The 16,969-nt window shown below is 43.8% G+C and overlaps 1 protein-coding gene across 1 annotated transcript in view; it reads left to right on the top strand.

Moving 5' to 3' along the window:
• SUGCT (succinyl-CoA:glutarate-CoA transferase) overlaps positions 1–16,969 on the top strand; it is a 1,523,809-nt gene that overhangs the window by 6,192 nt on the left and 1,500,648 nt on the right. Inside the window, exons 2-3 of the mRNA XM_082259511.1 lie at positions 4,257–4,314; positions 12,575–12,648. Coding sequence (XP_082115637.1) covers positions 4,257–4,314; positions 12,575–12,648 — 132 coding nt within the window. The remainder of the gene's footprint in view (positions 1–4,256; positions 4,315–12,574; positions 12,649–16,969) is intronic.

The following is a 16,969-nucleotide window of genomic DNA, read 5'->3' on the forward strand; positions in this document are numbered from 1 at the left end:
AACCAGTAACTGTCATGGTTGCTAAGGAGCAAGGGGCCGCTGCTTCCTTAACAACTGATGAGTGATCAGCTGTCTTGCTGACGTCTAAATGTAACAAAAATAATTACCTTCATTAGGGATGCACCGAAATGAAAATTTTGGGCCGAAACCGAAAATGCAGGATGCCTTTGGTCGAAAACCGAAACCGAAACGAAAATGACTTTCCCCAAAAAAAAATTAAAATAGAAGAGGGGCATACACCAAAAAACAGGCAGCAACGTACACCTGTCGCTGCCACCCTGTCACAGTATATGTACTGTGACGGGTTGGCAAGAGGTTAATTTAATTACCAATGGTATTTGTATTATGCAGCATGAGGGGGTTAATGTATTGTCACTGATGCATTAGTGACCGACCAGTGGCAGGTAATTAACCCTTTTGTGCTGCATTAGTGCAACCAGTATCAGTGTTAATTAACACTGGTTGCACTGATACTGGTTGCACTAATGCAGCACAAAGGGGTTAATTACCTGCCACTGGTCGGTCACTAATGCATCAGTGACAATACATTAACCCCCTCATGCTGCATAATTAATACAAATACCAATGGTAAGCTGCCTCCTGCCTGGTATGTCCATTCACTAATGCAGAGATCCTAGTAACAGGGACGTCATTGAGAAGCGGCCGGCCAGAGGCGGGAGTTTTAAAACCTGCCCTGCGCTGCGCTGCGCCCTCCTCCTTCCTCACGGCGGCCATATTAATTTCGGCACCGTTAACCCATTATCGGCCGAAATGAGAGAGGCTCATTTTCGGCCGATAATTTCGGTGGCCGAAATTTCGGTGCATCCCTAACCTCCATTCAAAGTCCCCCCAATCCATACCAGGTCATTTGAGTCTAGTATGAATTTTAAGGGGAACCCCCCACGCCAAAACTAAAAAAAAAAAAAATGATGTGGGATCCCCCCTAAAATCTGTACCAGACCCTTATTCAAGTATGCAGCCTGGCAGGTCAGGAAAGGGGGGGGGGCAAGCAAGTGGCCCCCCTGAACCGTAACAGGCCACATGCCCTTAAATTGTTGGTGGGGGACACCATGTTGGTGGGGACAAGGGGCTCTTCCTTACAACCTTGCCCGGTGGTTGTGGCGGTCTGTGGGCGGGGGGCTTATCGCAATCTGGAAACCCCCTTTAATAGAGGCTGGGAACAGGGGGGCCCCAAGTTTCCAGCCTCTCCCATGTGAATAAGTATGGGGTAAAAATGTGTCGTGTAAAACACAGGAGGCAGTTTCTGAGAAGTCCTTTATTAAAGAAAAAAATATATATGTATTAGCCCCTTGTGCAGATCCAACGTCAATCTTGATGCCAGCCACCACCACTGTCCCGGGGGAAAAAAAAAACCCACTGCTTTCACCGAATGACAGCCCTGCTGCCTCCCGCTGCTAAATTAACTAAGGGGCAGGGCCACCCGGTGACATCACTGACCCAGCATGCCATGTTTGTGATGTCACAAGGGGGGCATCTGGTAACGCCACTGGTTGCTCTGCCTCTTAGTTTACTTAGCGGTGGGAGGCGGTGGAGCTGTCATTCTGCTGGAGCCTTCCTTGGGAACAGAGCTTTTTTTTTTTACTGAGCTTGGCTGTGGCGGCAGACATTGTGATGGACGTTGGATCTACACCAAGGGACAATTTTATTTGTTTTTGCTTTTTTTAATAAAGGACTTCTTAAAAACTGCCTCCTGTGTTTATTTACACTACAACTATTTTAGTGAATGAGTAAGGGTACCATGTCCCCTATATTCATTCACATGGGATGGGGTGGGATCTGGGGGGGCTTAAAAGGGGCTTCCAGGTTCTGATAAGCCTCCCGCCTGCAGATCCCCACAGGCCAGTGAAGCTTAATTTCATAAATACAGGAAAGAAAATTGCTCCGTCTATGGCCGGCTTCTCTAGCAAAGAGGAAAAGATACAATGTATCTACAGGTATTCCTCCACACTAGAGGAAAAGTCTGTTGGTTCTTCTCTTTACATAGGAGAAACAACAGAGGAAAAGGCTACATAATGAATAATCACTGTGATAGCCAAACACAGGTTATCACAGATATTGTGATCAAGAGCCAGTTCTTCTGGTTCTTGATCATTAGTACAAGACCCGAAGCTGCAACTGATATCTTGGAATCAATGCTGGGAGCATGCAATTGTGCTTCCAGCACAAACACAGAACACACATTAGGGGCACCCAAAATTCAAGCTTACTTCCTGAATGCAGTATATATGTGTAATGAGGTCAGAAAGGGGTAACTATAGTTTTTTCCTCAGATATGAGCCACGTTTTAACCATCACATCTAAAGAGGAAAAGTTATTTCAATTTCTAATATTTTAGTATATAATTTATCAGTCAGAGAGGTTTGAGACCCATAGAAATCTATAGAAGCTTTTCCACTGCATGGAACCGCATGGTACGGTGTTGGAACGGTTCGGTACGGTACAGCGGCGCTTTTCCACTACATGGAACTGAACGGTACGGCTCGCTTAAACAGTACCACCTCGGTTGTAATTCCAAGAGGGCCGTACCGATACCATATCCCACAATCCTTTGCATGCAGCCTTGACTGTTTGTCACTACTAGCCACTGATTGGTCAGAGAATTGTTGTTATCCCACCCACTTACTACTTTAGTGGTAAAGCAAACCGTACCGAACCGTTCCAACACCGTACCATGCGGTACCATGCAGTGGAAAACCAAACCGAGCCAAGCAAGGCCAAGCAGGGCCGAGTGGAGCCGAGCCGGTACTTGCAGTGGAAAAGTACCATATCATTAAGTCTCCGTTTCCACTACCGCGGCTACGAAGTCGTGCTACTTCTAACGCGACTTCGTAGTTAAAGTAAACTGCGGCTTTCAGTGCGACTTGTCCCTCATTATCACACTGAAGTCGGCTCAAAAGTAGTGCACAAACTACTTTTAAAGTCGCCGCAACTGAAGTCGCAGCAGTGAAAACGGATGGCTTTTGACTTGCTGTGTGTCTTGACAAGTGTCAAGTCGCACTAGTGGAAACCGGCCCTAAAGCTGTAGAAGCAAAGAGGTTCTTTTGTTGTAGCCAATCATAGACCTAGAACAGCTGGGATACTAAAAAATAAAAAGAACATTTGTTTGAGCCAGTTCAGTTGTGGGAGAGTCTACATCTCTGTTGTGATTTGATCAATATTTGGAAGCACCTTTTTGTGACAATTTTTATTAGATTGTTTCTAGTACACAACAGCACAACAAAAAAAAACATCAAAGGACATCTGGTAGGGTTCACAACATATCAATAATCATAAAAGAGTAAAAATATTGCAGTTGCATGGCATTTTTAAATGTATTTTCACAAAAGGGGTGAGCAGGCTGACTGAATAACATAATTTGGGGCCAGTCCCAGGAGTGACCAGCCAAAGCTTGGTACCCCTATTTAAAGAGCCTTTGACAATTCACAGAGCCCTTGAAAACATTCCTAAAATACACAGAGTATACCATCATTGCAGGTAAAAAATATTAAACGTTAATGGTTGGTCTTCCCGTAAATGCCAGGGCTCCCATACTGCATTTTATTGCTCAACCGAATCAGTGAGACTGGTTTTGAGAGACTCTATAGTTTCTATGTCCTCCTTTACGTGGAGGTCAACGGTGTTTGTCCCTTCCACTGGAGGCTATAAGGCATCGAGCAGCTGTGAGAATATAACACTATAATTTCTTAGCTAACTTAGGCAGGAAGCACATTTTTTAATGCCTCAATGAGTCTAAGGGCTCTTTCACACGGGCGTTCCTTTTTTTTTGCCCGATCAGTTCCTTTTTTTTTTTTTGTAACGGACACGGATGACACTTGTGTCATCCGGTCCGTATGTCCGTTTTTCATCCCATCCGTTTGCGGATGAAAAACTGACATAATGCATGTCTATGTAAATACGGATGTCTGCGGATGACACCACTGACATCCGTTTTTGCTTCAGTTCCGTTTTTTGAAAGGAAGAAAAAATAGGGTTCTCCTCCGTTCAAAAAAACTGAACTGAACTGAACTGACAAAAAACGGATGTCAGAGGATGATCATCCGATGACATCCGTATTTACATAGAGATACATTATGTCCGTTTTTCATCCGCAAACGGATGGGATGAAAAACGGACATACGGAACGCCTGCGTGAAAGAGCCCTAACATGACTTTTATTTTGTAGGTCCAAAACAGTTTTTTCAATTTTATGTATTTTGTATTGTATGAGAAATATAGTAATAAGTGTTTCTTTATAGTTACCGAAGCTGACAATGTAAAGCCACTTGAAGGAGTAAAAATCTTGGACCTGACAAGGTATGAGCAAGTTCATAAAAAAAATATATATATATTTTTTTAGTATGCATCTATTTGCCAAATGTTAGCTTATTTGCTGCTCTGAAAGTAAATGTAAAGGCAGAAGGTTTTTCATCCTAATGCATTAAGATAAAACCTTTTGTGTGTAACAGCCCCCCTAATACTTACCTGAGCTCCATCTCTATCCAGCGATGTGCCCCAGTTCCTCATGCTCCTAAATTGGCTGAGACGCAGCAGTGGCGCCATTGGCTCCCGCTGCTGTCAGTCAGTTAGCTAATCGATCGGGAGAGAGAAGTGGTGGAGCTGAACCATGGCTCTGTGTCTAAATGGGCACACGGAGCTGCGACTCGGATTGGGTGCCCCCATAGCAAGATGCTTGCTGTGTGGGAACTCGACAGGAGGGAGGGGCCAGGAGCGCCAAAGAGGGACCTAAGAAGTGGATGATCTGGGCTGCTCTGTGCAAAACCACTGCACATAGCAGGTAAGTATGACATGTTTGTTCTTTTTAGAGAACAAAAAAATAGACTTTAGTATCACTTCAACCACTTCAATACCAGGCACTTTCATCCCCTTCTTGCCCACCCCAGCTTTCACTGCTGTTGCAATGAGAATTGCGCAGTCATGCTACACTGTACCCATATGACATTTTTATAATTTGGTTCACACAAATAGAGCTTTCTTTTCGTGGTATTTAATTAAAAAGTTTGAAAAATAAAGGCTTTTCTTTGTTTCTGTTGTGAAATTTTGCAAATAAACAATCTTTCTTCATAAATTTAGGCCAAAATGTATACTGCTACATTTTTTTTGGGTTAAAATACCCCCAAATCAGTGTATATTGATTTGGTTATAAAGTCCACAAATGTGGTATATATAGCATATCTTACAAATTGATCTGTCCTGATGTACCTAAAGCCTATCTCATTTCTTGAGGCCCAAAAAATGCCAGGGCAGTAGAAATATCACCCAAACAATCCCTTTTTGGAAAGTAGACAGTCCAATGTAGTTAGTAAGAGGCATGGTGGGTTTTTGATGTTGTAATTTTTTTTGTCAGAATTTTTTTTTTTTTTTTTTTTTTACGTGCAGTACAGCTTCAACTGGTGTGGTGGCGATCAGGGACACTAACTGGTGACAATATGTAAACAAAACAAAACACACAAAAAAAACACATTTTTAAAATGTTGTTTTTCAATTTGTTTTCTTTTTTTAATCACATTTTTTTTTCTCTTCTTATGATTTTTTTTACATACTATGAGCAGAGCAATACAGTGGTACCATAGTAACACTGTACTACTCTGGGGTGGTGATCAGATTTTTTTTTTTTTTTTTTTCTACACACTATGATTGATTGCCTAAAACAGTGAACATTCATTCAGTGTTTACTATTGTGTTTAGCTGTGATTGGCCACAGCTAATCACCTGGTACAGATGGGCTGTGATTGGCCCTGTCTGTGCCATGTGATCACTGTGACCAATCACAGAGATAAACACAATAGTACACAGTGCATGGCATGAATTGAAGCCATCCATTGTGTACAATTGTCATGTGATCTGCTGTGATTAGTCACAGCAATCACACAGAGCCTGCAGTAGGTTGTTACACTGATCTGTCATTGGATGTGTCTATGGGGTATGCCCAAAGCATGTTCTGGGGAGGATGTCATATGACATCCACCCAGAACGGAAGAGCTCCCGCCCATCCTTCATTCAACAATAGGCTAGGTGGGAAGGTGTTAAACGGCTAGTACTAGGTTTATAGCCAGTAGATTAGGTGGCACCTCATTTTGTGAGTAGACAGTATGTTTGTTTATATTGTGGGAATTTGATTAGAAGTAGAGACGCATACATGCAGTTCTTAACCACTTTATTTCTGGAATAATTTTTGTTTTTACAGTGTTGCTTAATTGTTGCATAATGAGCTGCGTTGCATAATTGTTTTCTATGTGCCCCTGTTCATCATACAAGTGCTTTAGGGTGCGTTACAGGTTTAATAACAAACAGTGCTGGGTCTAGAGATTAACCATAATAAACCCCTGGAGGGACGGCGGTTGGTCTAAAAATGATCTGTGATTAGGAAGGTGGCGGCCTCGGTCATTAGATTAGTAAGAAAATTTCAAATTAGGTGGAAGGTGAGACTTCAATTGGAGGGTTGTTGAGTATCAGTCTGGTTTGGTACCACTGGGTGTATTGGAGGCATCTTACTATGGATTGTTGCGTTTCAACGGGCACGTTTTGAATGAATGATTCCCAAACCTCAAAGAGTTTTTGGACCTGTGCTTCCTTACATAAGGAGGCCTCCACCCATTCCATGTGGAAAACAAAGGATCATTTGGCTATAAATAAAGAAGTGCTGGGGGGTTCCTAGAAGATCCATTTACGAAGGAAATTTTTCCGTGCTACAAGAGATATGACAATAAGAAGTTGTTTACAGCCTCTTGAAATTTTGATGCCTGAGTTATTGAGGCCAAAAAGTGCCCATTCAGGGGTTAGAGGCAAGTAGTTTACTAGGTGTGTGGTAGCACAGCTGTCAGGGTGCCAGGAAACCAGACCACACAAAGATGCAAGTAAAATAAAGCGATTTATGCAACAATAATAATCGCACAGCAAGAGAGAGGAGCAAAATCAAGAACAGCCGGGGTCAAGTTCGGAAGCAGGTAGTCATCCTATCCGGAATCGAGTCCAGGAACAGGTAGTCATCCAAGCCGAGATAGTCCAGAAGTGGGTAGTCTGCCATAGCCGGGTCGTTGTCTGATGCAGGATCGTCTGCCAATGTGGAATCCAGAGCCAGGAAGTTCGTCAGCCAAGTCATGCACAGAGAAACTACAGAGACCAGAGGACTGCCAATGGGAAAGAATTTCAGTCTGCCCATATATTCACCAACTCATTCAGGAAGGCTATCGCCTACAATTCTCTTCAAAACCACCAGTTTTAAAGTGGAGTTCCACCCTAAAATTTTACTTTGGTCCATCTTCTTGCCCCGGGTCACCTGTAAAACAAATGGATACTCGCAATTTTTTTTTTCACTTAGCTTGTTTTAGAAGAACATATACTCACCTTGCTTCCTCTTCCTCCCTCTGCGGCCACGGCCCGTCGTCACTTCCTGGCTTGCAATGATTCCTGGGAGCTGAACGTCATCGCTCCCAGGAATCAATGCACCTGCACCGGCCCCGACGTCAGTTCCGGTGCAGGCGTGTCATACCTTGCTAAACAGCTTCTGGGCATGCCCAGAAGCTGTGCAGGGATGACGCTGCAGCCCCGGAAGTGACGGCGGGGCCGGTGCAATGCATCGTGGGACCGAAGAGGACAAAAGAGGACGCAGAAGAGGATCGCGCTTGCTTCAAGCTGCCCACACCTGAGATGGCAGCGCTGGACAATACATTTTTAAGGTAAGTGTTTCTTCTTGCAGGTAAGTGCGACCCGGGACAGTTCAGAGGCTATCCATTGTGGAATGCACTAGCCCTGACTGTCCCGGGGGTATTTTTATGTTTTTTTTTTTTTTCAGGTGGAACTCCGATTTAATAACCCTGGCTCATCCTCCTATGGATGTTCAAAAAAGGAGAGCACTGTTACAGGGGATTCAAGCACTAGCAGAACAACTAGTAATAGTTCCCGTGCCAGAAAACCAGCACTTCCAGGGCTTCTACTCCCACGTGTTTGTGGTACCCAAGCCCTCGGGAAAGTTCAGTTTCATTATAAATTTAAAGAGCCTGAACAAGTTTCTAATATACAAGAAGTTTTCAGTGGAAAATTTTTTTTCGGTACGCAGAAACCTTCAAAAAGATGTGTTTATGACTACCTTGGACCTCAGAGATGCTTACTTACATGTTCCAATTCATCCGGAACATCAGGCCTTTCTGAGCTTTGCGGGGGTCACCAAAAAAGGGACGGAGCATTGGCAGTTCAGGGCACTTCCGTTTGGCCTTGTAGCCAGTCCAAGAATTTTTACCAAAATTCTGGCGGAAGCAGTGGCATATATTCATCTCCAGGAAATAGCTTTAATTCCTTATCTGGACGATTTACTGATCTTCGGTCCATCCACAGATCAGGTGAGTTCAGATACCCAGAGGTTAATGACAATCCTTCAGACACTAGGCTTGCTAATCAGCCAGGAAAAGTCCTCCCTGGACCCAACCCAGGTTCAGACCTACTTAGGGTACTGAATAGAGTCAATGATTCAGAGCCTTTTTCTCCCGGAGGAAAAGGTGGAAAAAGATAGTCTCGGCTATGAAAATTCTAAAGGATGCCCCCCTCGTGCTCCAGAAAGGATATTCTGAGAGTTTTGGGGCTCATGACAGCCTTCATCCCAGCAGTAGTCTGGGCGCAGTTCCATTCCAGAGACCTCCAGTTCTTCCACCTTTTCTCTTGGGACAAGAAGGTAGAGTCCCTATACGAGATAGTGATCCTCAGCCTCCCAGGTAAAGATGTCCCTAGACTGGTAGTTGAATCCAAGCAATCTGGAAAAAGGCAGACCTTGGGGTCAGTGGGACCCTGTAAGGGTCACCATGGACGCAAGCACTTGGGGGTGGTGGGCACATCTAGAAGGAGCTCAGGGCATCTGGGACAAGGAGGTTGCACAAGCCTCCTCAAACTTCAGAGAATTGAAAGCGGTGAGCGAAGCACTAAAGGCCTTCGAAAGTTCCCTGCGGGACAAATAGGTGCAGATCTTCTCCGACAATGCTACAACAGTAGCCTACCTAAATCACCAAGGAGGCACCAGGTCAAGACCTCTCTTGGAACTGACCCAGGAAATCCTGGGTTGGGCCGAAGGGAGAATAGTCTCCCTGATGGCCATCCATATAAAAGGCGAAAACAACGGGGAAGCAGACTTTCTCCGTCATCATCCCATAAAGCAAGAGGAGTGAAAATTAAGTCCCAGGGTATTTCAGATGCTGGCCAAAAAGTTTGGATGCCCAGAAGTGGATCTGTTTGCCACTCGGCAAAACAGGAAAGTAGAAAGGTTATTTTCCCTGACTCAGGAAAAGGGAATATCGGGCCTAGATGCCCTGGCCCAAACATGGAAGTTCGGGTTGGTTTATGCCCCCCCCCCTCTAGTCCTGATTTCTCGAGTTCTACAGAAACTCAGTCATTCCCCGGGACTCAGCCTCCTGATTGCCCCATGGTGGCCAAGGAGGGGATGGTTTGCAACCCTAAAGACCTTCTCGATAGCTACCCCTTGGAAGCTCCCAAGTTTCCCGGATCTGCTATCGCAGGGACCAGTTTTGCCCCCAAAACCAGACTTATTCCAACTGATGGCCTGGTTAATGAGTGCCAGATCCTAAGATTGAAAGGTTGCTCAGACAGAGTGATAGATACACTCTTAATGAGCAGAAAAGCAGTAACAAAAAAGATATATCTGAACGTTTGGAAAAACTTTTGTACTTGGTGTAGGCAGAAGCAAACTGCCTCCACCTCTGTCTCTACAAAGATGGAATAGAAAAGGGTGTAGCAGTTAACACCCTTTGGGTACAGATAGCAGCTCTCTGTTTTTCTAGACGCAAGACTTACGAAGGAGCCTCTAGTTAAGAGATTTTTGTTAGCAAGGGATAGAGCTATCCCTGTCACTAGAAACAGGTTCCCACCTTGGGATTTGACTAGGGTTCTAGAAAGTTTATCTAGTAGCCTTTTTGAACCTATAGAGGCGGTTCCATTTAAGTTATTAACCTTAAAACTAATCTTCCTGTTGGCCGTCACAACTGCCAGAAGGGTAGGGGATCTACAAGGGCTCTCTATAAAAGAGCCTGTTCTGTCCTCCCTATGTGTGAGGGTACATAGATTGACAGGCAGTATAACCCTGATTTCCTTCAATGCATTGACAAAGGAGCAAGGTCCAACTTCAACTTTTATTGCAAGGAAATACGTGAAATTAGAGTGGTAAAACTGTGGAACAGAAAAGAGAATACACTTACTAATGTATACTGACATGTGGCAATGCATATAAGACATTACTGTACATAGCAATGCAAATACAAGAAATGTGCACAAGATGTAAGTTACACAAGACATAGATACAGGATGATAATGTTAAGCATCCATAAGAGTATACACACCAGCGATGCCGCCATAAACTAAGATGAGGGAGGATGCAACTAGCTGTGTTTCCTCTAGCTGAATTTCCTGTAGAAAACAAGATATGGAGGGAAGATGATGTCACCAAAGTTCATAGGTGAAAGCTATGGTAGCTGGGCTGGGACAAAAATTGTTCCAATATGTAATATGTGAATGGCCACTAGATGGCGCTGGTACAACATGAACAGTAGGTTACACAGTAAATTACACATTGTGAAAACTCTCATAAGAATAACATGACAATATAATGATGGAGACATGACAGAGCCATTTATGTCAATCCTCCCGGATAGGATTATTCTCAGGCCAGATCCATTATATCTGCCCAAGGTAGCATCTTCCTTTAACAGGAAGCGGGAAATCATTTTGCTATCCTTCTGTAATAGCCCTAAGAATGAAAAAGAGAAAAAAATGTCACTCCTTAGATGTGAGAAGGTGCCTCCTCACATATTTACAGAGGACCAAGGAGTTTAGAAGATCTAGTCATCTTCTAATTCTCCACTCTGGACCAAGAAATGAACTGCAGGCCTCAAAACCTTCAGTCTCTAGGTGGGTTACACAAGCCATTACCATGTCTTATGAGGTTTCAGGTGTTCCTGCGCCAGCAAAGCTGAAAGCACACTAAACAAGAGCCCTGGCGACATCCTGGGCCAAAAAACCTGGAGCGTCTTGGGAACAGATCCACAATGCAGCCACCTGGTCCAGCCATGACACATTTCTGAAGCACTACCGAGTGGAGGTGCTGTCTCAACAAGATCTAGCCTTTGGCCGAAAGGTCCTACAGGCAGTGGTCCCACCATAAGGTAGGCCTGTGGTTGATTTATTATACTCTCATAAGTTTGCCGTCCTGGAAGGTGAGAGGAGAAAACCTACCGTTAGTGGACCAGTATCGGTTTTACTACGAACCTTCCAGGACGGCAGGCCTACTTCCCGCCCTGTTAAAAGGGTGTGTGGTTAAAAATGTATAAGGTAGGTGGTAAATACCTAAGTGATTATACATCCCTTGTTTGTTGGTTGTGGAAACTACTCTTGTACAACTGAGGGACAAGGGGAAGGGTGGGGCCTTTAACAAGCTGTGAATTGATTGTGTTTCCAGTAGGGAGGAGCATGACATCTCTCATGAGTTTGCCGTCCTGGAAGGTTCATAGAAAAACTGTTACCGGTCCACTAACGTTAGGTTTTTAAGCATTCTGTTCTGTAGGCATGCAGTAAATAGTTTAGGTCAGGTACATTTTGCTCTGCAGAAACAAAACGCCTAGTGTAAATGACAAAAAACAGACACAAGAGGGCGCCTCCATCTAGGTGTAGCGATTTATTAAAATAAAAGTATTAAAGACAATTAAAATGCACTCACTAGATAAGTGTATCAAGGCTTGTCATCGACGCATATAGGCCTCCATAGGATCACCATGAGGCTGCAGAGCTCAGCAGGCATGTGGCTAGTTGAAGCAGAGTTTTTGATGGATGTTCAGCTGTCAGGCTTCAGGCTGGAACATGAGCATCATCAGCTTCCAGAAGTGGCAAGATGGATGCGGCTCCAAACAGCACCTTCACCTCTGGGTGATGACAGGAAGTGGAGGGGATGTGGCTACAGTTTCAGGGCAGATGGGAGGGCCCCTTCATTCAACCATAGTTTTATGGTTTGATGGTTATCAAACGTGATGGTTTGATAAAGAGGCGCTCCTGTCTGAAAATACAGATTTGTGATTAGGAATTTATTTAACAAACTGAAGAGCTTTCCCACATGTAAACTCAACTCACATAATTGTGTTTGCATACTACATGATTGTATGTTTTTGTAACGGGTAAACATATCCAAAGACTATGCTACTAGTCGTTTCACGACGGTGGTGGTCTGGGCATTTCTACCATTTCCTCTAAGTACCAAAAATGTTCCAATTCTTTTCCAGCCTCTTTGGAATTGGATTAGGAGTGGGGGGCTTCTTTGAGTAGCTGTATTGCCAAATCCTGTTAGTAAGTGTTATTAGGTGTTGCTGCTTTTTTTTTGCATGCGGTATGCATATTTTGATGAAAAATACCAAACTGAGAACTTTTCAAGCCTATTGATGGATAAGAAATATTTATAATAATGAATAGTCATCCTTTGTGGAGGTATCTTCATTTACCAAGTATGCATAAAAATGATTTGTTTGACAACGTTCTTTGCTAAAGTATGAATCCACTTATATTTTTATAGGGTACTTGCTGGGCCCTTTGCTACAATGATTCTTGGAGATCTTGGAGCAGAAGTCATAAAAGTTGAAAAACCAGGTAATTTTTTTTTTTTCTGTTTAGTATTAGCCCGCATTCACACTACCGCGGCACGACTCTGTATTACTTCGGAGGCGACTTGTGAAGTCCCGTGCACCGCGACTTCGGCGCGACTTCATATAATGAATATCTATGCAAGTCGCTCTGAGGTCGCCCCGAAGTAGTACAGGACCCTTTTTCTAAGTCAGAGCGACTTGTGTCGCTCCTATTAGAACGGGTCCTGTAGCTGTCAATGGACCGCGACTTGTCAGGCTGACAAGTCGCGTTAGTGTCAATGGACTCTGAGTGTTGCTTTTGTGAACCTATACAATAACATAAAGAAAATAAGAAAAATAAACGTGGTAAAAGCTGCAACATTTGCAGTTATTGTCTTTGCTGAATTGATTAGTCACAGGAATTCTACGTTAGCCCTGGTTCACACCGGTCCGGCTTTGAAATCGCGCTACTTCAGTACGATTTCAAAGCTGCACATCAGTGCGATTTTCACTGCTGATTTTATTGCGGCTTGCGGTTTCATATAACAGAAGTCTATGCAAGCCGCATGCGATTTGGAACTGTCAAGTCGTAGCACAAGTCTCACCGATGTGAACACGGATTTCCTGTGTCATGCTAGTCTCTCTGCCTTATTCCAAAATTACTGAACACCTCTCAAATGAATACAACTGGCCTCCCATGTCTCTTGCCTGTAGTTGACAGGTTTCCAGGGCCAGAACAGGTTTCTTGTCAATAAAGTGGGATTATAACGATGGGTCATAATAAAAACAAAAACTTGAACAATCCTTTATCTTAAGGTAGAACTAATGGCAACTAATGGCAACAAAGGGGGTGAATAACTTGTTTTATTTTGGAGAGAGTTAGGGAGGGCTTTATCCCCTGTCAGCTTTGTGTCACATTGGGGAGATTTCCCTTTACTTCCTGTTCCATAGCAAAAACAGGAAATTAAAGGAAATCCCTCCAAAATTCCTTTTACAGAGATACAGTCACAGAAACACAGTCAGCGCCTGGATTATAGTGTCTCCTGTATCCAGACATGCAAAATTTCATCCATTAAACACTCTTTTCTGTAAGTACCTTACTAGGCATCTCCTCACTTAGCAAAAGCCGTTTACAGGCAAAAGGGCGCTGGAACAAAGGGGGTGAATAACTTGTTTTATTTTGGAGAGAGTTAGGGAGGGCTTTATCCCCTGTCAGCTTTGTGTCACATTGGGGAGATTTCCCTTTACTTCCTGTTCCATAGCAAAAACAGGAAATTAAAGGAAATCCCTCCAAAATGAGGGATTCCTAGTTGACACCAGGATCAGCAGAACTAGTGTCCCCATTAGAAGTGGCAAAAAGCCTAAATATTATTGCATTAAGGTAAAAAAAACCTTAGATATCAGTATTACCTCCCTCCCTTTTACTTACCTGAGCCCTCATTTTATCCAGCGCTATGCACGTCTGCAGCTCTTCTCTCCCCTCACTTCCTGGTTTCACTGGCTTTGCTGAGTGAAACTTGTATTTTTAGACCATGGGTCATTTGCAGGCTACTTTCAGGTGATTGGATACTGGCAAATCACTAGTCCCCAGTACACACTCGTATAACCCTGCGATCTCCACCTTTCTTCAAATATTTACTAGTGTTATTAGGTGATAGACCTGTTCTCTTCTGGAGAAGTATTTTTTTCCTTAAACCATTTAATTATTTTGTCTGATATGTCTAATAAGAGCTGACTGCTTATCCCCCTAGGCTAATCTAGCAGTTTCTGGAAGTGTACCTTGGGGACTGTATCCGGAACCCACTGTGTTGGGTCAGTTTGTAATGTTTGCTTTTTGGCACTGGATTCTGCATTAGGTGCTCACTCTGGCGTGAAGTACAAAGTGTTTAGTTAGCTGCAGGGTTCTATACAAGTCCAGGGTAGTGGTCCATTTCTATGGTTCCCAGTCCCTGAAGACCTCTTCAGGGGAATGCCCACTATGATGGTTGATGGCATTTAATATCGCAATCTGTAGTGCGTTGCACACTAATCTTTTTTTAAAAGTGGTGGATTTCGTAGTTATTCACTTTATTGTGGCCGTGCCATTATGTCTCTAAAGTTTTTTGGTGAAGGCATTTTAAAGCTGGCCTTGTTTCTACTTCTATCTGGACTTAGTCTCAGGAGGATAAGGTAACACACAGCTCCTGGATGATGCATTTCTGCCAGCCTCTCCCACTGAAGATTCACACAGCACTTTTCTGCACTCTTACTGCAATCTTTTACAGAGATACAGTCACAGAAACACAGTCAGCGCCTGGATTATAGTGTCTCCTGTATCCAGACATGCAAAATTTCATCCATTAAACACTCTTTTCTGTAAGGACCTTACTAGGGATCTCCTCACTTAGCAAAAGCCGTTTACAGGCAAAAGGGCGCTGGAACAAAGGGGGTGAATAACATGCGTTCTACAGCTAATCCCTGTTATGAAACATTGTTCTATGATACTGCTCCCCTTTTTTTTTTACTCTAGCTCCCTCTAAGGCACGTACCATGCAGCCTGTCTGACAAAAACAGTTTTTTCTGCTACTATGCCTAAATTCTTTGGAAAACTTTTGGCACTGCTAGAACCTTTGGTTTTCAGAGGCTAGAAACAATACCCTTCCTCTATCCCCCAATACCCTTTCTAGGAACCAGAGGTGGAATCTCCTTCACTTGAGGATATTATGGAGGACCCTGATTTTGCAGCAGAGACCTCAGAGGATTTTCCTCCCCTTGCATGGGATACAATCTACAGCTTCTCTCCAAAGGCTCTCTACTGTTGACTCATTACCTGCTTGCCGACCATCCACAGTACTTTTACTTTAGGTGGGCAGCTCGGACAGGCATAATCACATACCTGTATGATGCAGTGTTTTTCTGGATCCATGCATGCATGCACCCAGTAACCCAAGCTGTCACTGGCTTCAGGACCAGTTTGTCAGCGTATCCTGTTCAATGGTTTTGCCAGGGGCCCTGCTGAGCGCCTGCAGCCAATGACAGAGCGGCCTGTGCCTGTATTTGTTAATACAGGTAGTCGTTCTAATGGCTTTTTCTCTTCCTGAACCCCATTTAGTTTAGGAACAGAAGAGACCACATCACTATGAGTAAAAGGAGCACACTTTGCAACCTAAGTTATGCAAATTTAACCCTTTTATTACCCTCATTAACCCTTTGATCACCTGTTAGCCAGTCAGTGCCATTAGTACAGTGTCATTGTACAGTATTTTTAACTGTATTACTGTCACTAGTGAAATCAGCTTCAGGGTCAGTTAGCAGTCTTTCCAGCCAGGATCAGCTAATGTTAAATTGCCCACACACTATCGCACTCACACTATAGGTTGCTGATCACTGCCATTGCTAGTATAGTGTCTGTATGGATCCCAAAAACAGTGTTAGCAGGATCAGCCCCGTTCACTGCCAGCACGTGCATTTAGCCCCTTTGCACACCAAGACGACCCCCCCACCGACAAGTGCAGTGTCAATAGATCACTGTCACTTCTGATACATTGTATACAAAACTGCAGCGTTATCAGAATAATGCCTGATCTTTACTAGCACTAGCAGGTACATTTTTCTTTTAGCAGTTCAAGCAGTTGCTGACCGCCAGGAGCTCTTTTACCTTTTTACCTCGCACTAGGTAGCTGTAAATTTAGTGCCTAAAATGTCGGAAGAAAGTTACACTAGGGAAAAGGCCTACAGGATTCTGAGTATGACAGATGGGAGTAAAGGGAGGTGTCCACTGTCAGAATCAGGCTCAGAATATGAACCTGTAGAAGCAACTGCACCCCGGCAGGGAGCTCGGATGATGGTGAGAAGGTCCCTGTTAAGATCAGGCGTACCCGACCCCAGGTAGCTGAAGTTCTAGGAATGCATGATATTTCTGATATGCAGCGGGATTCAAGTACTAGTGCTGCACTACCTTTTGGGGGATTAGCAGGCACCAGCGGCCCAGTACATTCTGGCATTTTACACACCAGCACTGCAGTATCTCATGGTAACATGGAGAGTCCCAGAAGTGGAGTCCAAGCTGATGAGGTGGCCGTCAACAGAAATACAACTCTTGTCAGACCACTTGAGTGGAATTGTATCACGTTTTCCGAATACAAAACTTTTTTGGGCCTAACCCTTAACATGGGCATTACGATAATGAATTGCGGTCATATTGGTCCACAGACCCGATTCATCATATGCCCACATTCTTTGCTGCAATGGCCAGTAAACGATATGAGACAATAATGCGTTCCATTTTAGTGATAATACACTCTCTCATCCTCAGAGGGACCCTGAATATGGTTGGCTCTACAAAATTTGGCCCCTCAAAAACTGCC

This window comes from Pelophylax lessonae (assembly GCF_965119305.1).
Source record: "Pelophylax lessonae genome assembly, chromosome: 5".
NCBI classification, from domain to species: Eukaryota; Metazoa; Chordata; class Amphibia; order Anura; family Ranidae; genus Pelophylax; species Pelophylax lessonae.